Genomic DNA, 25053 nt, shown 5'->3' with positions numbered 1-25053 from the left:
GACAGGTTACATAATGCTGCAAATAAGTCATGATCACACTGGCATTGCAATGTTAGCCCATACTGCAACTGTACCTCATTTCCTTTTTCTGGAGGGAAATGTAGTACCTCATCAAGTATTTACCTTGATTTCTCGATGTATAGAAATACAAATTGATGGTTAACTTGGAAGAGCAACTAGGTTGAGCATAAAACAACTTCCTCTTGGCTTTCAGAGTGCAATGGTTGTAACTTAAAATCATACGTCAGAAGTCGTAATGGAGTTGTCCATTGGCTGGTAGTCTACAACAGAAGTCAACTCTATCTTTCTTGATAAATGAATCAATCAACAATCAAACCAATCAGTTAGGACATTTATGGCACTAACTTTGCTTATGTTGGTGAAAAACAATTCTCGAGTTACTAATTTTTACATTACTCTCTTTGTGCTGATGTTTCCATTTCCCCTCTTTTCACCGTGAGATGCAAAAATGATCTTAACATCTGTTCAATCCCTAGGCACACTCTATCATTTGTTCATTTAAAACTAATTTCAATTCAAGCCGATGGCATTCTGAGATCGCTTGTCCAGTTCTTGAAAGGTTAATGTGCTGAAGGTTTCCAGACAAGCAAGTTGTGCTTTTTTGAGAGAAGGGCGTGGAGAATAACCAGTTTTGGTTTGCACTGGCTACAATTCTTGTAAATCAAAGGAATATTGACTTATCCTTAACCTCATAGAGAAGTCTGGGAAGTGGGAACTGATGTTACTACTGCTTCGTGACAGCTTTTGAGACTCATCATAACTGGAGATGATAGCCACACATCCCAGACTTCTTATTTCTCAAAACATACAATCAACTGATGGGTCTATTGATGAATTCATATTAATGTTTCCAACGGGCTGATAGTGCTACTTTTTTAGCTTGAATTTGCACTCTAGTTTGTGGCAAGTGGATCGATATCTTAGTCTAGTTCTTTGCTATGACGTAGGACCTTGACACGTTAGCTGGAACAGATAGCAGGCAATGTGGCATGTTTCATAGCCTCTTAAACGCCATATCAAGGCTATCGATAGTGTGCTGGTGGGGAAAATCTGCATTGAGTAGGTGGTTACAAAATTGTCTACAATAGACGTGTATGTGCCTACGACGTGACAAATAAAATAAGATTATGAGGATGATATTATTTTATTTTAATTTGTTGTTTAAACATATTCTTGCTGAGTTACCTAATTACATTTTTAAAATAGAAGCATCCTTTACTGGGAACAATATGTAGGTGAAAATTTTACAATGAACATGTAATGACTGAAGCAAATGCATTATTAGTAGGTTAACAGAAAGCCGCAATTTTTCTGCAAATTGTAATGCCTTTTTGAGCTAAATGCTGATCCTAACTAGTAACTACTAAGAAGCAAGTGTGCCATATGTTCTTCTGCATATTCATTAGTTTGGTTAGTAGTCTTGAAATGCATACATGCCTATCATAGCGGTTGCAGATTCCATTTGTATCTATCTTCCTTTTTAAAGGATCTTTATGGTTATCTTCAACTTGCATATATTTTTCACTTTTGTCGTTTCTTGTACACACGAGATCCTGCAACTCCAGACACAAGGGTTGCTTACTGTAATTTTGCAGATTTGCTAGTTCCATCGGGTAGGTGAATTATCTAAATGCACTGGCATGTGGAGCCCTTTGCACTTCATGGATGTACGTTGAGCTTGATTACATTTACTGAAACGTAGGGCATCTATAACACGTCTCATAAGTCATAACAGTAAGGTGGTATTAGTATGATTATTAAGGATTCAACTGGAAGCAGTTCGTCTGTGATGCTCTTGCTACAAAGTAAAAGAATTGGATGGCTGAGGTGGTCCTTTCAGTGCTGCTTTGGTTAGTAGTTGGGAGGTAAGCTACTAACTCTTTGTGATGATTATGTGGAAGACTAGTACTTTCATGTGAGCTAAGATATGAGGAAGTTAAAGCACTACCCAAGGGTGTCCTTGTTGAGACAACCTTTCGACCTAAAACACTGCAGGCTGTTCTCTTGTCATCTGTATCCCATGCTCTTTTCATTTGTATCAGCAACTGCATCTGTATTTTGTTTTAGAGTAGTCTTGTTTGGCATGATTCGTCTTAGTTGGTCCATGTGCTTGATCTTGCCCCCTTTTGGCACCCTGATCTGTATCTTTGGATGCATCCATTTAAAAGAAAAGTATTTGTGTTTTGCACAAGCACAAGTTTAGTTGGAGCCGGAGTTCTTTGAATAACAGGATATTTTTTCCAGTTCTCCAAGCCATTTCACGTTTAATCATAGGTTAATTAGTTTGGAACTGTTTTAAGCATTCAAATGATGATTCCACTAGGTCAAACTAATCTGGTCTCGCAGAATGAATGATTTGTAACGGTTGATATTTTTTTTTACAATTTTATTCTCTGCAGGTATTAGTCTAATTAAGTCATCAAGTGTCAGGTGTATGTGCAATGTTCCCTCCGTATAGATTTCCCTAAATTGAGGCAATACCAGGCCCACCATGTAGCAACTACACTAATTGGTGATTATTACACTGATGGGGATATTTGGATCTCACCTCATGGCCTTGTAGACATAGTAGTTTCTTGTGTAATTAGGGGCCAGATGGTTGTAATTTCTTGAATAACTATGCATGTATAGTATTGATTTTTCACCTTATAAAAACATAACTTGTCCTTGACAAAATAAACTGGAATTAGTGGGAAAAAACACAAAATGAGTCTAGCCACCTCATGCAAGCTTTCAGTACAGTGTAAATTAAATTAAAGATAGTTTTTTCCGAATTGGACTGGAAAGTTTTACTATTAAGTTGCCTGCAGTTCTGTTCAAGTCAAAGGTCCATGCACAACAATGTTTGGGTCTTTGTATCTTTCTTGTTATATCACCTATATCTAGTAAAGAGCCAATTGAATACTTGATGGTGACATTATCCTTCACAATTATACGAATCACTTTCAAGGGCCTTGTATCCTTCCTCCTGAGGCCATCTGTTAGGGTCCAGTTGGGGATAAACAGGGTTCAACTCCCAGTCCGGGCCTTTATGTTGATAGACCAAAGATGGCGACTGATGTCTGTCAATTGACGGTGTAGGTACAGACTGCAGAGTGAGTTTCTGGGGCATTAAAAGGTATGGCTCTGAACAAAGACTTCAGTGTTTTTTGGAATGACAGAATAAAAGCAGTATATTGGTGGATAGTGGTGACTGCTCACAGTGATCTGCACATGACCAAGTTCTTCAGAAATTCTTCCCTCTCCGTTTTGGAGCTGTTTTACTTCCAGTTTGAGAACTGAACACCATTTTTACTGCTGTTGCTAGGTATGTGTGCGGGACAAACATTGTGAAAAGCAGAGGGAGTGGTTACTCGGGGACACTCTCGTGGTTACTGTGTTGCTGCAAGAAGTTTCTGCTGATGGTCAATGACTCGATGGAGGAGGTCGTCCATGTACTCCGCCCAGGTAACACAAACAGATCTTCCATTCTTTCCTAATTAATTGCCACCTGCTCTGTTGGTTGCCCTGGCACACTCCATTGGGCTTGCGTTACACGTGCGACATATCGTGCACTGCCCTGCCCTGCCCTGGGCCACCTTTGCCTGTAATGCGACGGCTACGTCGAGATTGAGATGTGTATACCCCGAGTCAGTCGTTGCTGAAAATCACTGCAGCGTGCTCTGTCTAAATTGACATGGCTGATGATGACAGTGATGATGCTTCTTTTCTTTGCAAAAACACGAGATTAACGCTCCCGCCATTGGCTGAGCCGCTCAAGAACTCCATGTTAAGAGCTGTGCTTGTCATGGAGCTTCACTACCATTGGCTCAACTGCTCGCGAACTCCATGTTAGGAGCTGTGCTTGTCATGGAGTTTGACTACCATTGGCTGAACCGCTCAAGAACTCCCATGTTAGGAGCTGTTCTTGTCATGGGGTTTGACTGGACATAAAATTTGGTTTCTCCCTTCTGTTGTAACCTTAGAGGAGGTGATTGTATGTAGGTTCTATTTTCTGGAGTTTCAGTATGGAGTAGTTCAAATCTGGACTAATTACCAAAACTCTAGAGAAATATCTCTAATCCAAACAGCCTTTAAAAAAACTGGATTATAAGAGCGTCTGTAACCATCTGTTCTCATCATAAATTCACAGTTACTGAACAGCATACTGCCCAATCATTAAAAATGTCCCTAAACAGGTGAAACCGGTATACCCACTGGTTTTCGCCTGTTTTTGCATCCCTGCTTGGGCCAGGAAAAGTCTTTGCTTGGTCCTGCTGATAGTTCGATACTGGTCCAGCCTGAGCTGATGGGAAAGATATAGCTGGATGCCTGGACCGGGCTAGCTGGGTAAGGTGAGGCCGTGAGGGTGCTGCAGTTGACTAGTTGAGATTACCCAGTCTAGCTAGGCTTTGAACAAGCAAAATTCATCACTCAGCCAGGCCATTTCACTCTCTGATCTTTTTTTCGATACATTTTGAGTTTAATAAAAGCGCCTGTTCTCGAAAAAAGTGCACCCTCTGATCTAAGACTGCATCCAAATGCAGGTGTGATACTTGCATTTTTTTTACATCGCATTGTACTCCCTCTAATTTTGTCAAAAGTTGTTGCTCCATAAATGAAATCAAACTTTTGAAAATCTGACAAAAAATATTCGGAATAAATATTTAATAATCATATGCAGAAACTTGTCTTCAGAAGTCATTTCACAACATGTAAGATAGAAACTAGTGGCCAAAGTAGTAGCGTTTAGCGAGTAACTACTGTGGAGGAGGGTGTGCACATGACACGGAAGGGACGCACAACGGAGATCCAGGGACACCCCACAGACCATGTCTTAATCATGTAATTGATCATCTCTTTCCTGGATATTCATGACCATGCTCTGCCGTACTGGCTGTTGCTTTACCTGATGTACTACAAGCTAACAGAGCATTTCAAGCGACGTTGATGACTAGCCAGGAGCAATCATTGTTAATTCTTGTGCAAAATATATCGGTATCTTTCCTGAAAGATACTTGCTCGGTTAATAGCTTTTAAATCCGTGTAGTTTTCTTTTGGAAGCAGATAGTTAAATAACTAACCATGCATTGAGAAATGCTTCATCTTTTCCCCAAATAATCCGGGCTGAAAAGGCTATGTGTTACCCCCACCGTCCCGTAATATACGACGTTTTTGCAAGTTAACTTAGCTTGTAAAAACATCTTATACTGTGGGACGGAGGAAGTATTATTTTTTTGTTATAATCTGGGAGTTGTTTTCTTCTTTTGCAGCGAGTGTGATCATTTTCTTTTGCAGTGAATGTGATCAGGGACCATCTGCCTTGCCGACAGGGACATATCCCCCCCCCCACCCCCCCACCCCCCCCCCCTCTCTAGCTTTTTTTCTACTAACAAGTTTGGGTAGCATTCATGTCACACCGTACATGACCAGGAAAAAGTACAAGTCGTTGCAGAATCAATCAACTAGAATCAAGACAAAAACAGAAGGCTTCACTAACTTATGTTCATACTCCGTACAATTTAACACCGGGTAAGCTAAGCTGAAACACTTCAGCTAGCTTGTACTTATAACCCAGAAACAAAAATAATTCCCCCCACAAAAAACTACATTCAAGAACAGACATGACAACCCTTAGTCGCATCATGCTTGCAGATCAGATCATACATCACGTCGCGCCCGTTATTGAATTCCTGTTACTGTCTTGTTCCTTCTGGCCACCTGGCCTTCTTCTCATCATCCCATCCCAGTGTAAATATGCACCATTAGTAAACGTCTCTCTAATTAACTTCTTTTCTCTCTCTCTCTCTCTCTCTCTCTCTCTCTCTCTAGTTAACTTGATGGTGTCATCATAGCGATCTCCAAGAAGCTAGCTAGAACATGTAATTAACAGAAATTACTTAGCTTATCTATTATACATATATGGATGTGTATGCATGTAATTGACTGTAGAAACGATTAACTATGTATCTGGAAAGTGACATTGGTTCGTTGGTTTGCCTTTTCCAGCTAGTACCACAGTACTGGCTAGTACAGCAATGGCAGGGAGGAGCAGCCACCGTCGGAGAGCTCCATGAGGTCAGCGACCTGCTCTGCCGCCTCGTCGAGAAGCCACTTCTCGATCGAACACAGTGGCAGCTGATGATGGAGCTGCTGCTGCTGCTGTCTGGTGGCCTCGTCATCATAGCTGATGCCCCCCATTAACACCGGCTGCTGCTGCAGCTGCTGAACGCCGGGGACGAAAGCCAGCTCGGCGCCGGTGCCGGATATGCGGTCGAAGGACATGAAAGGGTCGGTGACCACGGCTATGTTGGGTTTGACGTCGGTGGCGGTGGGCGGGGAGCTCTTCATGAAACCGCCGAGGAGCCTGGATATGTTGTCCATGCTGGAGGCGTAGGACGACGAGGAGCAGTCGGCGGCGACGTCGGCGAATGGCGAGCGGCGCATGGTGATCGTCGTATGCTGGGTGATCTCCGGGTTGCTGTAGCAGCCGTGGTCGACCGTGGAGCTGGAGGCGGCGATCGCGTCATGGTGGTATCGGTGGTGGTGGTTGTCGAGATGGACGGCAGCGGGGAGGTTGGCGGCTGTCTCGGCGGAGCTGGAGGGCGGCGGCGGCGGCGCGAAGATGGCGCCCATGGCCTGCTGCTTCTTGAGCTTCTTCTTGAGGTGCGTGTTCCAGTAGTTCTTGATGTCGTTGTCCGTTCTCTGTGGCAGGTAAGACGCGATCGCGGCCCATCTGCATTCCCCCCAAACCCAAAGAAGAGTTGTTATTAGATCATGCATATCACCATGCATGCACGGGCGGCCGCCATGGCCAACCTCGACGGTCATCGCTGGACGGCCTAGTTGGTTACCTGTTGCCAAGGAGGGACTGGAGGTGGACGATGATGCCTTCCTCGTGCGTGGTGAAGTTGCCGCGGCGGATGCCGGGGCGGAGGTAGTTGGTCCAGCGGAGGCGGCAGCTCTTGCTGCAGCGCATGAGGCCGGTGTTGATGGGCACCGCCCGCCAGTTCCCCGGGCCGTTCTCCTGGATGTAGGACACCAGGATGATGTCCTCCTCCGGCGTCCACGGCCCCTTCTTCACGCCCACCTTGTCGCAGCACGGCGGCCTCCCCATGATCGACCGATCACCTTCTCCTTTTGGCAGCTCGATCGTGTTTCTCACTCGTGCCTGCAGCTGGCTTCTGGCAGCACACTGTCTGATGATCTCTCACTCTCTCTCTCCGTATATATAGGAGGGAGACGATGAAGGGGAGTGAGCTCCTTTTCACTTGCTATCCATCGTCTAACTCTATAGCTCTCTGACGCTGATGATTTACTTTCACTTTCTGTAGCTCCAGTCGATCTACATGCAATGCTTGCTTTCTCTTTCTGTCAACGACATCACATGAATCATAGAAACCGACCCCGCCCCACCACGCCTTAAAGGAAGGACGAACTAGAGGTGTACGTACTGCTGCACCCTAGCGCTACTGTGTGGGATTTAAATTGGATCCTTGGCTAGACTTGTGCATGCAAGCCACCACACCAGTGACTCGTCAAGCTTACCATCACTAGTCAAGGCATTTCACTCCGTGGTACTCTACTATGTGTAGGAAACAAAACGGTAAAGTGTACTACCTAAATTTCGTTACCTATCCTCAAGGAACCCGCTGCAACAACCATGAAGAAATTTAGGCCTATTAGCCTTTTAATAAAATTGCGACCTTTCCTCTCGCCTCGTCGTGTACCGGGGGAAACCCTTGGCAGCAGCGTCATCTTCGTCGCGGTCCTTCTTGGAGGTGCTGATTGGTGCCGGTGCTTCGGAGCCTTGGAGCTTGGTGGGAGATCTTCGGTGGGCGCAGTGGTCGTGAAGCTTCTTCGTTTCCGTCGATCCGCCGTTGTCGGCATTCTTTTCTCTTGTTGTTTCTCTTTCGTTTCTTTTGGGTGTGCCTGTGCTGCTTCCGCCCCAGCACCTATCCTTGGATGTGTCGGTTGGTTGCTTTGGAATACAAAGCGGGGGAAAACCCTTTTTCGTTAAAAAGATTTTTACTGAAGTTCTGACCAATAGATTTGTATCTAACAACCAGTTTGCCTTCATATAAGGTAGATATATTCTTGAGTGTGGTCACAACACATGAAGTCATTCACTCCCTGGTTAAATCTGAGAAATGAGTAGTGCTTAAACGAAAAGCAAAGCTGTTCATAAGGTAGATTTTTGTTTCAACAAACCTCTTCAGCTTAGAGGATTCAACAAAAGATGGTTGGACTTGGTTTGAAAACCACTCATAGTGGTTTTGTATGTGTCAAACTGAGCAATGTAGAGAGTGAGTTCCTCCTTAATGGTAAGGGCTTCAGGCAGGGTGATTCTCTGCACCCCGGCTGTTCAACATAGTTGTCGATGTCCTCACTAGGATGCTTCCCAAAATTGTAGACAACATGTTCAAAGGCCTATGCCTATCTATCCACCTTGGAGGGGTGGTTGGTTTGCAATATGTTCATGATACTATCATGTTTGTAGATAGTGACCCTGGGTTAGCTACTAATCTCAAATGGATCCTTACCTGCTTTGAGCAACTTACAGGGATGGGAATAAACTATTATAAAAGTGAGATGACCCCTCTGAATATGGGTCAAAGTGAGATATATCCGGTAACAGCCACCCGCGGGGTTCATCCTTTGGGGGCGCCGCCCATACACCTCTTGAACCGGTTGGACTCTCCGCTTCTCCTGTTGTAGATTGGGTGGCAACATGGGCTCCCTCTCATGCTGGGATGCGGTGGTTGCCGGCTGCTATGCCCAGATCCGACGCGTCACTACTTGCTGGGCCTCGTTGACGGCTAGGTCATCTCGCCCCGAGCACGGCCTCCTTGTGGATGCGATGGCAACATGGGCTCCCTCTCATGCTGGGATGCGGTGGCCGCCGAAAGGTCTTCGTGGAGGTTTCACCCTACAGATCCGGTGGTTGACTTTGGTGGTGAGCTGCAAACTATGGATGACGGCTGGTGCGCAGCGGCGATGGTTACACACATCATGTAGCTACTGGGATTGCGGAAAAGTAGTGGCGACAACACATGAGTGACTTGATGGTGGTGCTACTCGAGCACCCGGTCTTGAGCTTCAGGGTGAAAGCCTACATGACCTGAATTAGTTATGCCTAACAATGATGACGTTTTTACGTCGTTACCTTTTTAAAGGCATTGCTCGGATACACTTGAACTAGTTCTTCGGGGTGAAAATCTCGATTCTGACCTTGAGTGGTTGGATCCAGCGACGGTGGCGATCGAGCGTCGCTCCCTTCTTGAAGGCGTTGTTGTTGAAGAGCCTCATTTATGTGGTGTCATGAGATTGTTGGTGTGGATATGGTCATTGGTGTAGTTTGCTGATAGTGGATTTGATCGTTTTGTTTTTTCTCTCGCTTGCTTATAGTTTTGGTCTTATATGACTTTGCTATTTGTTGGCATGTTTTTATGTGTGTGCGTTAGTGTTGGCTATGTGCATCCTAATTATGCAGAGACAACGTGTCCTCATTGTATTTTTATCCTCTTGATGCTTCATTTTGAGCCAATAAAATTCACCCTTTATAAAAAAATGTGCGTCCTATTCGGGCTTTTCCAATTAAGTATTTTGGGATACCTTTACATTATGATAAGCTTTCTAGGAGTGATTTACAAGCACTAATAGACAAGATCTTGAGCACAATAGTTGGATGGAGGGGAAAACTAATTCCTATGCTGCTAGGTTCACTCTAATCACAACATGTCTAGCCAGTATTCCTATTTACCTAGTCTCTTTATTTAAATTCCCCAAATGGGATGTGGATCTCATAAACACTCAAATGTCTAATTGCCCCCGGAATGATTTGAGGGGCATAGGAAGATCCATTTGACCAACTAGAAATTAGTTGCTACAGGGAAAGATCCATTTGTCTTGTAGAGTCTTGGTTTAAAAGATATATACATGGAGAGGGAAGATCTGAAAGAAGATTGTTGATACTAAATATAAGCTAAACTCTAATACTTTCTAAGATCCTCTAGGGCCCTCCAACTTTTGGAAAGGGGTCCTATGGGCAACTAGGGCTGTGAAATTTGGTTATAGGTGGATGGTAGGAGATGGAAATAAAATTACGTTTTGGAAAGCTACTTGATTTGGATCCTCCCACATGTCTATTCAGTACTGGCATAATTATGGCATTTGTAGATAATATGGTAAGCCCATTAGGAAAATTTGCGATGGGAGCGGATCAATGCTCTCTTTTAGGAGAATCTTTACTGCCGAGATGATGAAACATTTGGCTTGAGATTGAAGCCATAGCTTGGAACATCTCTTTGACTAGAGATAGTGACTCTGTAATATGGGAATATGAGAATTCTAATATGTATTAAACTAGTCTTATATATGTTGTTATCAATTTCAGGGGTGTTACTCATGTGTATATTCATGTTGTGTGGAAATAGGTCCCACCGATAATACACATATTTTTGTGGCTCGTCTCATATAACAAAATCATTACTAGAGATAACCTAAAAAATTAAAATATGAGAAAACCTGAAGATTGTGTATTCTGCTCTAAACTTGAAAGTATACAAAAACTTAATTTTGTTTATCTTGTTGCACTAAACATTTTTCATGAAGTTAGCATCTTATTAGGAAGGCAACCATGAGATAGTTTAGAACCTATCACCTCTCTTTGGGTTGCTCGTAAAAATACTTGGTGCTACTAATGCTATTTGTGGTGCTGTTCTCTTGGATCTTTGGAAGCACATAAATAATTTAGTTTCTAATGGCACTCCTTGCCCCTGCCCCCTTGAACTATATTTGGTTTTGATTTTAAGAATAGCCACATTGCGTAATTGGACATCACAATGCATAATCGAACATCACATTGCGCAAGTGAACTAAATAGTGCATAGTCTACATCCATTGCATAATTAACTAAAGCCGGGGTATAATTATCTAGAACTAGAACTTAGTTAGCTAGAACTATAGCCTAATTAGCTAGAAGGAGCTATTTCACGTCGTCAGAGAAGATGGCGATGGCACCTTCCCCTTGCAAGAGCTCGATGCCTCCACATCGTGGGGACCTGTTTTATTTTTTCTGTTGGATAATTAATCTAATCTATCGAGTCAAGTCATTGAAGGCGGAGAAAGGAAACCATAGCCGTGAACCATCAAAATGCTCATGTCTCCACGCATACGCACCACTGTCATTGTTTTACTTTCGCTATGGTGCTCTCGAATTTCCCCATCTGATGACTGTGTGCGTGAAAGAGCATACCTATGGAATCACCTCTTGTGAACTTGCATGGGTGAGGGGCAATAAAGTTTTTGGGGAGCTCATCGGCACGACTTCTTATATTTGGTCAACTACTTCCTCAACGATGATGGATGACTATGTCAACTACACCACCTTCATGATGCGAAGCATCCTACGAACATCACCATGGCAAGTGGCTCATCGTCAAGAGACACACGCATCATACACATATAGGTGAATCTTCTCCTTTACGGGTATACTTGGCTCTTTCAACGATGGTGTACTACTTTCCATGCTTCCCTTGTGCATGTACAGGTTTGAGAGCATCACACATGCCGAGGAGGAGTGCAAGCGCAAGAGTTTGACTACATCGTCCAAGAGGGGAGCATGGAAGTGGAGAAGGGAACGCGACACCAGAGCATCGAGGGCAAGGGCAGTCAAAGGAGAAGGAGCAACTCAGAGCATTCTCCGAGCCTTGGAGCCTCGCTACAACATTTTCGGCACAACTCAAAGCCTGCTCAGAGCCTTCGAGGTGCCTCCGAGCCAAACCGTGGAGCCCCCCGTCTTCCCTCAGACCCCCACGAAGTCACTCTGGAACCTCTGAGCGCTCGGACCCTCTGAGGCATGCCTACGAGCACAAGTTGGGCCCAACCCATGTATCTTTCGCTTCCAACTTACCCCCTGAAGGAAATATGCCCTAGAGGTAATAATAAAGTTGTTATTTATATTTCCTTATATCATGATAAATGTTTATTATTCATGCTACAATTGTATTAACCGGAAACTTAGTACATGTGTGAATACATAGACAAACATAGTGTCACTAGTTTGCCTCTACTTGACTAGCTCGTTGAATCAATGATGGTTATGTTTCCTAACCATAGAGATGAGTTGTCATTTGATTAACGGGATCACATCATTACAGAATGATGTGATTGACTTGACCCATCCGTTAGCTTAGCATGATGATCGTTTAGTTTGTTGCTATTGCTTTCTTCATGATTTATACATGTTCCTATGACTATGAGATTATGCAACTCCCGATTACTGGAAGAACACGTTGTGTGCTACCAAACATCACAATGTAACTAGGTGATTATAAAGGTGCTCTACAGGTGTCTCCGATGGTGTTCGTTGAGTTGGCATAGATAGAGAATAGGATTTGTCACTCTGATTGTCGGAGAGGTATCTTTGGGCCCTCTCGGTAATGCACATCATTATAAGCCTTGCAAGCAATGTAACTAATGAGTTAGTTGCGGGATGATGCATTACGAAACGAGTAAAGAGACTTGCCAGTAACGAGATTGAACTAGGTATTGAGATACCGACGATCGAATCTCGGGCAAGTAACATACCGATGACAAAGGGAACAACGTATGTTATTATGCGGTTCGACCGATAAAGATCTTCGTAGAATATGTAGGAACCAATATGGGCATCCAGGTTCCGCTATTGGTTATTGACCAGAGAAGTGTCTCGGTCATGTCTACATAGTTCTCGAACCCGTAGGGTCCGCACGCTTAACGTTCGTTGACGATATAGTATTTATGAGTTATGTATGTTGGTAACCGAATGTTGTTCGGAGTTCCGTATAAGATCGCGGACATGACGAGGAACTCCGGAATGGTCCGGAGATAAAGTTTGATATATGGGATAATAGTGTTTGGTCTCCGGAAGGGTTCCAGAATTTACCGGAAGGGGTTCCGGATGTTTCCCGAAATGTTTGGGTACGAGAACACTTTATTTGGGCCAAAGGGGAAAGACCACAAGGTTTTTGGAAAGCGCAAAAGGAAGTTTTGCGGAGTCCAGGGGCCAGACGCCGGGAACCCTGGCGTCTGGCCCTGGAGTCCGAGAAGGACTCTTGCCTTTTAGGTGAAACCGACTTTGTGGAGGCTTTTACTCCAAGTTTCGACCCCAAGGCTCAACATATAAATAGAGGGGTAGGGCTAGCACCCAAGACACATCAAGAAACACCAAGCCGTGTGCCGGCAACCCCACCCCCTCTAGTTTATCCTCTGTAATAGTTTTCATAGTGCTTAGGCGAAGCCCTGCGAAGATTGTTCTTCACCAACACCGTCACCACGCCGTTGTGTTGCCGGAACTCATCTACTACTTCGCCCCTCTTCCTGGATCAAGAAGGCAAGGACGTCATCGAGCTGAACATGTGCTGAACACGGAGGTGCCGTACGCTCGGTACTTGATCGGGACGGATCGTGAAGGTGTACGACTACATCAACCGCGTTGATAAACGCTTCCGCTTTCAGTCTAAGAGGGTACGTAGACATACTCTCCCCTCTCGTTGCTATGCATCACCATGATCTTGCCTGTGTGTAAGAATTTTTTGAAATTACTATGTTCCCCAACAGTGGCATCAGAGCCAGGTTTATGCATAGATGTTATATGCACGAGTAGAACAGAAAGGAGTTGTGGGCGTGGGTATATACATGTTGCTTGACGTCACTAGTTGATTCTTGATTCAGCGGCATTGTTGGATGAAGCGGCCCAGACCGACATTACGCGTACGCTTACGCGAGACTGGTTCTACCGACGTGCTTCGCACACAGGTGGCTAGTGGGTGTCTGTTTCTCCAGCTTTAGTTGAATCAGATTCAATGAACAGAGTTCTTTCTGAAGATCAAAAAGCAATCACTATACCGCGTTGTGGTTTTTGATGCGTAGGTAAGAATGGTTCTTGCTCAGCCTGTAGCAGCCACGTAAAACTTGCAACAACAAAGTAGAGGACGTCTAACTTGTTTTTGCAGGGCATGTTGTGATGTGATATGGTCAAGACGTGATGAGATATAAATTGTTGTATGAGATACTCATGTTTTGTTAAAGTTATCGGCAACTGGCAGAAGCCTTATGGTTGTTTCTTTATTGCATAAGATGCAAGCGCCATACAATTGCTTTACTTTATCGCTATGCGGTAGCAATAGTTGCAAGAGCAATAGTTGGCAAGACGACCATATGATGAGACATTGATAGAGATCAAGATGATGGAGATCATGGTGTCATGCCGGTGACGACAGAGATCATGACGGTACTTTGGAGATGGAGATCAAAGGCGCAAGATGATCATGGCCATATCATGTCACATATTTTGATTGCATGTGATGTTTATCCTTTATGCATATTATTTTGCTTAGTTCGACGGTAATATTATAAGATGATCTCTCGCTAAGTTTCAAGGTACAAGTGTTCTCCCTGAGTACGCACCGTTGCCAAAGTTCGTCGTCCAGAGACACCACGTGATGATCGGGTGTGATAAGCTCTACGTTCACATACAACGGGTGCAAGCCAGTTTTGCACACGAGAAATACTCGGGTTAAACTTGATGAGCCTAGCATATGCAGATATGGCCTTAGAACACTGGAGACCAAAAGGTCGAGCGTGAATCATATAGTAGATATGATCAACATAATGATGTTCACCATTCAAAACTACTCCATCTCACGTGATGATCAGACATGGTTTAGTTGATTTGGATCACGTGATCATTTAGATGACTAGAGGGATGTCTATCTAAGTGGCAGTTCTTAAGTAATATGATTAATTAAACTTAAATTTATCATGAACTTAGTCCTTATAGTATTTGCATATCTATGTTGTAGATCAATAGCTCGCACATAGCTTCCCAGTTTATTTTGATATGTTCCTAGATAAAAACTAAGTTGAAAGATGTTAGTAGCAATGATGCGGATTGGATCTGTGATCTCAGGATTATCCTCATTGCTACACAGAAGAATTATGTCCTTGATGCACCGTGTCGTGGTTTTGTCACGGCAGATGTCCTAGATAAAGGACTTAGTCGTGGAGCCATCGCGACGGGTTAGCTTGAAGGGGTTAAAGCGGACATAGGGACGCAAGAGAGTTTATACTAGTTCGGCCCCTTCAATGAAGGTAAAAGCCTACGTCTAGTTGTGATGGAATTGATGGGGTTTCGATGACTAGGGAGCAAACAAGCTTCGCCTATGTCTCGAGTTGTTGTCTGTTGTCCTTGAACCGCCGCCGGGTCGTCCCCTTATATACACGGGTGACGCCCGTCGGTTCACAGAGTCCCAACACCGGTCCATATTCGTATCCGGGTTGGTCTCTCCTTATTCCTAACTTACAATACAAGTTTATATACAAATGCCGGTTTACAGCTACAAGTCTAAAACCGACCACGGGCCTTAGGCCCTTGTCTGTCTTCTTGGGCTTTAGCACTCTTGAACTACTGATGAAGTTGACCCGGCCCAGATAGGCCGGTTTACGCCCAGCAGTAATATCCCCAACATTAGGCCCCAGATTGATTTGAACGGGTTCATGTCAATCCTTTAGCAAAAACTTCATCTTCAACATCTTCTCATAAATTGGTAAACCGCCATGATGTCATCTTCTCTGATTGCTGTAAACCGGAGTGACGTCACCTGTCATAACGAAGCTTATCCATTATGCTTCCTTGTTTAATAGATCTGCGGAAATCGAGGCGACAACTCCGTTTCGTGGCCCCTTGATTGTCGCGCCTGACACATGTCCTTTTGCCTTATAAATAGGACCGAAGGGTCATTTCTTTTCTCCCCTTCGTGCCTTTCTTCTTCGTCTTCCTCGCGTCGCCAGCCTCGGAGCTCCGCCGCCGCCGTCAACTTCTGCACCAACCTTGGCCGCTGCATCAACCTGAACGCACCAGAGCACCGCGGCAACCTTCCGCGTCTTCCTCAACTCTGGTAAGCCTTCTGCTCTTCTCAACACAGATCTGTTCTAGGGTTTCGTGTTCTTGCAGTGTTCATCACCTGTTCGTGTTCATATACTAGCTCCTGGATGCATCTGTGAACCCCTGCTCTGTGTAGCGGTAGCTTTTAGTATCCGCCTTTAGTTTCATGCCCAAGACCATAGATCTCACATATATTTCTGCCCATTGATTCAATACTGTTCTGCTTTGAGCTTTTGAATATTTTTCTTATTTTCTGAACTTGCTTCAGATCCAACGCTGTAGAGAAATCTTGTGAAATCTGTTTCTGCATACTTATCCATCCGCAATCTCAGCTGTTTCAATGCTTAGATCAGGCGGTTTAACTTGTAGAAAAAATTGCCAAACCGGTATATACCATTAGTCCCCTTGTTGAACCGCCAGTTGTTGTTGCTTCATAAAACTCCGGTTTAGATAGATCTGTCTCCGGTTTAACATTGCACATACCAATGTACCTTAATCAATGCATTTTTGAACCGGGATCATCTACCTTGTAGATTTCATCATGGCCAAGCAAGTATATGAGTGCAACTGGGTTCCTTCTCGCGTCACAGAGGCTCAACTGGACGATTTAGTCCTGATCGGCGCCTTAGGCAGCAAAGATACCATCCATTGGAGGGCTCCTGGCAAAGAATGCCCTCCCACACCTCAAGAAGGAGAGGTCGTCGTTTTCGTAGATCACTTAGCCCGGGGCTTTAAGCCGCCCGGTTCTAAATTTTACCGGGACGTTTTAGCCGATTTTCAACTCCATCCACAAGATACTGGCCCCAACTCTGTTACAAACATGTGTCACTTCCAAGTGCTCTGTGAGGCGTTCTTTCAAGAGGAGCCCACAGTGGAATTGTTCAGAGACTGTTTCCATCTAAACCGCCGTACTGAGTTTACTGACGGCTCCAATACGGAGTTGGGTGGCGTGGCGATTCAGAAAAGGAAAGAGGTCACATACCCTCACGCCAAACTGCACAGCCACCCCAAAGAGTGGAATCAAACATGGTTCTATTGCAAAGACACCTCCCCTGCTGGTGAAAATCCCTTGCCTGGCTTTCGTCCGGAGCGGCTCAGCAATACACACCCCTTTCCGCAAAGGTTGACTGCCCAAGAGAGAAGCAAATATGCTCCTCAACTGTCGAAGCTCAGAGCCTTTATGGCCAACGGTTTAACAGGGGTTGATCTCGCCCGCTGTTGGATATCATGGAGCATACTGCCCCTTAGTCAGCGCTCCGGTTTGATGTGCGAGTATACTGGCAGTGTTGATGATCCACTGCGACATTCCAACATCCAGCTCACCGATGAAGAAATCACAGAGGCTGTGAATAAGATGCTGAATGAACCGGAACACATCTGTGCTAAAACCGGCCTGCTTCCCTTCTGTGCCACCAACAAACCGCCAGCTGTAAGAGTTTGATTTTTCTTTTTGCTGAATCTGCTGTTGATATATCTTGTCATTGTTTAATATCAGTGTCTGTGTAACCAGGGCAATGATCCGTTTTGGAGCAAGAAACTGCCGCAGGAGAAACCAGAAAAACCAGACAAACCGGAAAGGGCAACCCGGCAAAAGACTAAAGCTGTGAAGAAGACTGCCCACAGGAAAAGAACCACTGCATCCTCTAATCCGGCCCCTGATGATGATGTGGATAATCCGGACCTTGAGGTAGGGCTTGACTCACTTGGCTTATTTTTCATGCGTCTTATTGATGATGATATTTGTCAGGATGATGCCGAAGCCAGCCATGCTGATGCTGCAGAGGTAATTATTCTCTCTTCCGATTCAGAACCTTTGCCTTCACTAAAAATCCGTCAGGCAAACCGGAAAGTTAAATTTTCTCATCCTCTTGCTTATTTGGATCCCAAATTTCTTATGAAGACCCAACAGCACGAAGCTCGTCGCACAACCCGGCACAGCGGCCAGGTAGTTACCTCCGCCGGTTTACCGAACAGTCCGGTTCGGAAACGCCGTTCAGAGGTCTCTAATTTGCTTGTCAGTGCTTGTCCTAAAGCGGGCTGCTTTCGTCAACCTCTTAATCCATCTGACTCCGATTACCAGGTTACTTCCCACTCATCCTCTGGCGAGTCATCGGCTACTCAGCTGCCACCGCTCAAAACGGTGCTTGGGTAAGCTATACTTATCATAATATTTGCAGCACATCGCCTTGGAACATATGCTGTATTTGATTTTGTTATTCCTTTCAGGGCCAAGCCTAGGCCAAGCAAGAAGGCTCGCCTGGACAAAGCGGCCGAAGAGGATGCCGTCCTTGAACCGGGCAAAACACCAGATCTTGAAGCGGCTATTCCTGAGGATATACCCAATGATCCACCGCAGCAAGACGACGATCTTATTGCTGAAGAGAGACCTATTGATACCTCAAATCCTGTCAATCAGCCCACAAGCTCCATCCGGATTGAGAAATCCACCGGTCCAACAAAGCCTACTGACAAGCCAACAGCCCCAGTGCAAACCGGCGATACCAAGGATGATGAGGTTGTCATTACTGGCACTGGCCATACAGAGCCAAGCAATCCTGTCGCTTTGTCCAAACATTCTGCCAAGGAAGAATTTGCTGCCTTTGGCAAAGGCAAGTGGAATGCTGATCTGGCGACTTACGCTGCTCTGAACGCCCAAGATATCCATTCCGGCTACCTGAACCGGCTGTATACCAGTCGTGACTATGAAGCCGGTCTGGTTAATATGATGAAAGATAAATATGAGGTAACTTCCATATGCTCTTTCCTGCTTGTCTATTTCAATTCTTGTTGACGCTCCTAGCCCCCGAGGGCCGGTTTGTAATCTTCTTTCAAACCGGGACTGACTAATATAAATCTTAATGCTTTGAAATTCGCTGATGTAGTCCCCAAGGGCCGGTTCAACTTAGCGTAGTTAAACCGGGACTTTAAGTAATTGAGATCGCCGCATCAGAATATATACGAGCAAATAGCCATTAGCCCCCAAGTGCCAAGTTGAATACTTGTATTGATCTTGGGACTTTGTAAGCAATTGAAAGATGAAGATCAAATATGCATTAGCCCCCAAGTGCCAAGTGCATAACTTGTTATGTGGTTGGTACTTCAATCCTTGTACCGTTTTGCTGAATCATATAACTGTCTGCATGCAGGCTGAGCTGAAGACGAAAGAAAGCCAAGTCGCCGATCTCCAAGATAATCTGAAATCCCAACAAGCTGAAACCTCCAAAGCAAAAGAGGAATTAACCAGCGCTTTAAGCGCCATGGAACAGCTTAAGGAGAACTTCAAGAAGAAGCGGGCGGATTGGGCCACTGAAAAATCCGCTTTAATCAAACGAGCAGAAGATGCCGAGGCTGCACTAAAACCGGTGGCGGATGAACTGACCAGCATAAAGCGGCACGTGCATGCCATGACCACTGCTATCTTTGGTAAGCCGGTTTGACTTCTGAACTGATTCTGCCGTCTTACAGAGCTGCCGGTTTGTTAACCCTTTATGATATTTCAGGGACACGCATTGGTCACTTGGGGTCAGATGTGCGGAAGAAATTGAAAGCCGCCTATACGTTGGTCGAACAACTGTACACTGGTGCACAGCGGATCATCTGTACTGCATCCCACAACAAGCCGGCGCCCACCTTGATTCAGGACACTCTGATGAAACTGTCGGTGCTTCCTGCCCGGGTTGAAGAGCTGAAGAAATCTGCTGCTCGAACCGGTGCGATCAATGCCTTAATCCGGGCAAAAGCTTGGGTGCCGGATTTTGATCCTATTGAAGCGGCTCAGGGCTATCCCAGCTTGAAGGAAGACGGGTCAGAGTTTGGTGAAGCGGATCTGCGAGCAATAAACCGGGAGGTGCGTCCGCTAGCTTGTCAATTGGCTGAAGAAGCAGACTTGTCTCATTATCAAGCCCAATATGACAATCAAAACAAGCGAATAGCTGCACCAATTCATGAAGCGGAAAATCTTATCCCTCCAATCCGTAAGCATACTTACGCTCCCGATATTGACCCGTCGTTGCTGATCCATGATGAAGCTGTTTTTCAAGCATTAATGGGAATCGACTGGACAACTGTTGATTTCCAGCCGCTGGGTAGAGAAACTGAAGCTGAAGCGGCGCAGGATGACCCACAACCATCAGGCCAGGCTGGTGACCAAGCTTGAACCGGAAGCCGGTTTAAAACTGCTTCTCCTTTGCGAAAAACAATGATCTTATTGTGGGCACCGTGTTGCCTTGTAATAGGCTAGCTGATACTTTTGATGTTGATATGCCTTCGTGCATAATCGCTGCCACTTGCTCTTCCTTTGGGTGATGAACTTTCCAAAGTACTTGCTGCAATAAAAAATCTTCAAGTGCCACCGCGGTTGTACCGTTAGGCGGAATATGATGTCTGCATACATGAAATCAAAACATCCGAATTTTTTAAGTATATGACCAAATTTTTGAGATACACAATACCTGCCATCGTTGAGCGTGAAGTTGGCTTGGCCAATCTTGAAGCGGAGTTTTATAAACCCACACTGTTGGAGGAGATAGCAGCTCCCATATATATATGATGCCGGTTTACCATGTAAACCGTGCCGGGTTATAATAAACACCGTGTTACTCCATAAGAGGATGTTAACAAAAAAGATCAAACCAGGCAAATAGTCTCCGGTTTGAAATGAACCGTGTTCTGTCAATTGACAGTGTGAACCGGTTGAAAACTTTGTCGGTTTAAAAAACGCAATAAAAAGAAAGAAATGTCTTTCAAAGAAAAGTGTGAAGCAAAGGCAATGACAAAACCGTTTGCAAAAAAAGGCTTATTTGAGCTGATCAGATGGCGTTACCATGGCCGAACACGACCAAGCTCCCGATAGGTGTAACTATGGTTCTAGTCAGCCAGGTCCCCAAATGAAACCGTGGCATTTATGCCGATCAAGTGGCATGGCAATGGTTCGGGTTCGACCAAGCCCCCAAGTGATTCTGTGGCCTTAGGCCGATCAAGAGGCATGACTGGTTCAGACGTGACCAAGTCCCCAAGTGATCTGGTGGCTCTCGCCTATCAAGAGGTATTGTATTGGTTCGGACACGACCAAACCCCCAAGTGATATAACATGATGCTTTTAAAAAGCTAACTCAAGGGGTAAACCGGAGGCCGCTTTAGAACAACTCCGTGTAACCACACATGATGTAAAAGAACAGATACCCCGCTTTAGCTGAGGTTCCGGTTTATTATATTTAATCATAATATATACATCGTCGTAATATGTACATAAGTAGAGCCAATGGCTCAGGTATAGTAAGGCCGAAGATGAGCTATGTTCCACGGCCTGTTGGTCTCCTCCTCTGATGTACGTGAGTCCTTATGCTCTCGAATATCGATCAGATAGTATGACCCGTTGTGCAGATTCTTGCTGACCACGAAAGGCCCCTCCCAAGGTGGGGATAGCTTATGCATATCAGTCTGATCTTGGATGAGCCGAAGCACCAAATCTCCTTCCTGAAAGGTTCTGGTTCTGACTCGGCGACTGTGATAACGACGAAGATCCTGTTGGTAAATCGCCGAGCGGGCAGCTGCTATGTCACGTTCTTCATCCAACAGGTCCAAAGCGTCTTGCCGTGCTGTCTCATTGTCCGCTTCAACATAAGCCGCCACACGGGGTGAATCATGACGGATATCACTGGGGAGAACCGCCTCCGCTCCGTAAACCATGAAGAACGGTGTGTATCCTGTTGATCTGTTGGGTGTAGTATTGATGCTCCATAACACAGATGGTAACTCTTCTACCCAACAACCCGGTGTTCTCTGCAAAGGAACCATAAGCCGGGGCTTGATGCCTCTCAAGATCTCTTGATTAGCCCTTTCTGCTTGACCATTGGACTGTGGATGTGCCACCGATGAAACGTCGAGCCGGATGTGCTCCCGTTCGCAGAACTCCTTCATGGCACCTTTGGACAAATTGGTACCATTATCTGTGATGATACTGTGTGGAAAGCCAAACCGGAAAATCACTTTTTTGATGAACTGAACCGCCGTGGCCGCATCACACTTGCTAACAGGTTCTGCCTCCACCCACTTTGTAAACTTGTCAACCGCCACCAGGAGGTGGGTCTTCTTATCTTTGGACCTTTTGAAAGGCCCAACCATATCCAGCCCCCAAGTCGCAAACGGCCAAGTAATTGGAATCATTCTCAATTCTTGAGCCGGTACATGAGCACGTCTTGAAAACTTTTGGCAACCATCACATCGTCTGACCAGATCCTCCGCATCAGCATGAGCAGTTAACCAATAGAAGCCATGGCGAAACGCTTTAGCCACCAGAGATTTTGAACCGGCGTGGTGACCACAATCTCCTTCGTGGATCTCACGCAAAATTTCACGGCCTTCTTCAGGAGACACACAGCGTTGAAACGCCCCTGACACACTGCAATGATGCAACTCGCCGTTGATAATAGTCATGGACTTGGATCGCCGGATTATCTGTCGGGCCAGAGTCTCATCCTCTGGTAACTCGCCCCGGTTCTTGTACGCCAGGTAAGGAAGCGTCCAATCCGGAATAACATGAAGAGCTGCCACCAATTGAGCCTCCGGATCAGGAATAGCCAAATCCGCTTCACCAGGGATCTTGACCGACGGGTTGTGCAGCACATCCAGAAAAACATTGGGCGGGACCGGTTTGCGCTGAGAGCCCAGCCGGCTTAAAGCGTCCGCCGCTTCATTTTTCCGCCGGTCCACGTGGTCCACCTGATAGCCTTTAAAATGACCTGCAACAATATCCACCTCACGACGATATGCTGCCATGAGTGGGTCCTTGGAGTCCCAAGTGCCAGACACTTGCTGAGCCACGAGGTCCGAGTCACCGAAACACTTAACTCGACTTAGATTCATCTCCTTAGCCATCCGGAGACCATGGAGCAAGGCTTCATACTCAGCTGCATTGTTAGTACAAGGGAACATTAAGCGGAGAACGTAACAAAACTTATCACCTCGTGGGGAAGTTAATACGACTCCAGCCCCCGAGCCTTCCAATTGCCTGGATCCGTCAAAATGGATGGTCCAATATGTGTGATCCGGCTTTTCTTCAGGTGCTTGCATTTCCGTCCAATCATTGATGAAATCAACAAGTGCTTGAGACTTAACCGCCGTCCGAGGCACATACTTCAAACCGTGCGGCCCAAGCTCTATAGCCCACTTGGCAATCCGGCCAGTTGCTTCCCGGTTCTGGATGATATCCCCCAAAGGAGCAGAACTGACCACCGTAATTGGGTGCCCTTGGAAGTATTGTTTAAGCTTCCGGCTTGCCATAAAAACTCCATACACCAGCTTCTGCCAATGCGGATACCTTTGCTTGGACTCAATGAGTACCTCGCTGATATAATAGACTGGACGTTGAACCGGATGCTCCTTACCTGCCTCCTTTCGCTCCACCACAATAGCCACGCTGACCGCCCGAGCATTAGCAGCAACATATAGCAGTAACGGCTCCTTGTCAATGGGAGCGGCGAGCACAGGCGGATTGGCCAATTGCCGCTTTAAGTCCTCAAATGCTTCATCAGCAGCAGAACTCCAGACAAACTGATCCGTCTTCTTCAACATCTGATACAAAGGGATTGCCTTCTCACCAAGACGACTGATAAACCGGCTTAACGCGGCAATCCGGCCTGCCAGGCGTTGAACATCATTGATACACTTCGGTTTAGCCAGGGAGGTGATGGCTGTGATCTTCTCCGGATTAGCCTCAATTCCCCTATTGGACACCAGAAAACCCAATAACTTGCCCGCCGGTACACCAAAGACACACTTGTCCGGATTAAGCATCATCTTGTATGTCCTCAGGTTATCAAAGGTTTCCTTCAAATCATCAATCAGAGTCTCCTTCTCCCTGGATTTAACCACGATATCATCCACGTAAGCATGTACATTACGGCCAATCTGCTTGTGAAGACAATTTTGCACACACCGTTGATAAGTTGCCTGGGCACTCTTGAGCCCAAAGGGCATAGACACATAGCAGAAGGCTCCAAAGGGAGTTATGAACGCCGTCTTCTCCTGGTCCTTAACTGCCATTTTGATCTGATGATAGCCAGAATATGCATCCAAAAAACTTAAACGCTCACAACCCGCCGTAGCATCAATAATTTGATCAATACGGGGGAGGGCAAAAGGATCTGCTGGACAAGCCTTATTAAGATCTGTGTAATCCACAGACATGCGCCAGGTGCCGTTTTTCTTAAGGACCAGCACCGGATTGGCAAGCCACTCAGGGTGAAAAACTTCAACAATAAAGCCAGCCGCTAAGAGCATGGCTACCTCTTCTCCAATTGCCTTGCGTCTTTCTTCGTTAAACCGGCGGAGGAACTGTTTCACCGGTTTGTATTTAGGATCCACATTAAGGGTGTGCTCAGCGAGTTGCCTCGGTACACCTGGCATGTCAGAGGGCTTCCATGCAAAAATGTCCCGATTCTCACGGATGAACTCGATGAGCACACTTTCCTATTTCGGATCCAAGTTGGCACTGATGCTGAACTGCTTGGACGAATCGCCAGGTACAAAGTCAACAAGCTTAGTTTCTGCTGCTGATTTGAACTTCAGGGCTGGATCATGCTCCGTAGTTGGCTTCTTTAATGGAGTCATGTCCGCCAGATCAACATTGTCCTTATAATACTTCAGCTCCTCGGTGGCACTAACCGACTCTGCATAGGCCGCATCTCCTTCCTCGCACTCCAAAGCGATTTTGCGGCTCCCGTGAACCGTTATTGTCCCCTTGTGACCCGGCATCTTGAGCTGCAAATACACATAACAGGGCCGTGCCATAAACTTGGCATAGGCCGGTCGCCCAAACAGGGCGTGATATGGACTTTGGATTTTCACCACTTCAAACCTCAATGTCTCCGACCTGGAATCATGATCATCCCCAAAGGCCACTTCCAGAGCTATCTTACCCACAGGATATGCTGATTTGCCAGGTACTACACCGTGGAACACCGTATTAGACGGTTTGAGATTTTTATCTGTTAGTCCCATACGACGGAAGGTCTCATAGTACAAGATATTAATGCTGCTCCCTCCATCCATGAGCACTTTGGTGAACTTGTAACCTCCCACCTGAGGCGCCACCACCAGAGCCAACTGACCCGGATTATCAACCT

The 25053-nt window shown here is 45.6% G+C and overlaps 1 protein-coding gene across 1 annotated transcript; it reads right to left on the bottom strand.

Moving 5' to 3' along the window:
- Positions 1 to 5690: 5690 nt before the first annotated feature.
- LOC123103124 (transcription factor MYB60-like) lies at positions 5691 to 7418 on the bottom strand. The gene is made up of 2 exons (XM_044524619.1): positions 6855 to 7418; positions 5691 to 6736 (listed from the first exon to the last, which is right to left on the bottom strand). Exons 1-2 carry the CDS (start codon positions 7115 to 7117, stop codon positions 6028 to 6030), a joined length of 972 nt encoding a protein of 323 aa, XP_044380554.1. The 5' UTR covers positions 7118 to 7418; the 3' UTR covers positions 5691 to 6027.
- Between the last annotated feature and the right edge of the window lie 17635 nt (positions 7419 to 25053).

The sequence above is a fragment of the Triticum aestivum genome, chromosome 5A (genome assembly GCF_018294505.1).
Source record: "Triticum aestivum cultivar Chinese Spring chromosome 5A, IWGSC CS RefSeq v2.1, whole genome shotgun sequence".
NCBI lineage: Eukaryota > Viridiplantae > Streptophyta > Magnoliopsida > Poales > Poaceae > Triticum > Triticum aestivum.
This window is presented reverse-complemented; position numbering and strand designations above follow the sequence as displayed.

Excerpts from the sequence above, each read along its gene's own strand:
- LOC123103124 (XM_044524619.1), bottom strand. The coding sequence starts at position 7,117 with ATGGGGAGGCCGCCGTGCTGCGACAAGGTGGGCGTGAAGAAGGGGCCG. Across the intron at positions 6,737-6,854 it reads CAGTCCCTCCTTGGCAACAG|ATGGGCCGCGATCGCGTCTT; the intron begins GTAACCAACTAG and ends GGGGGAATGCAG.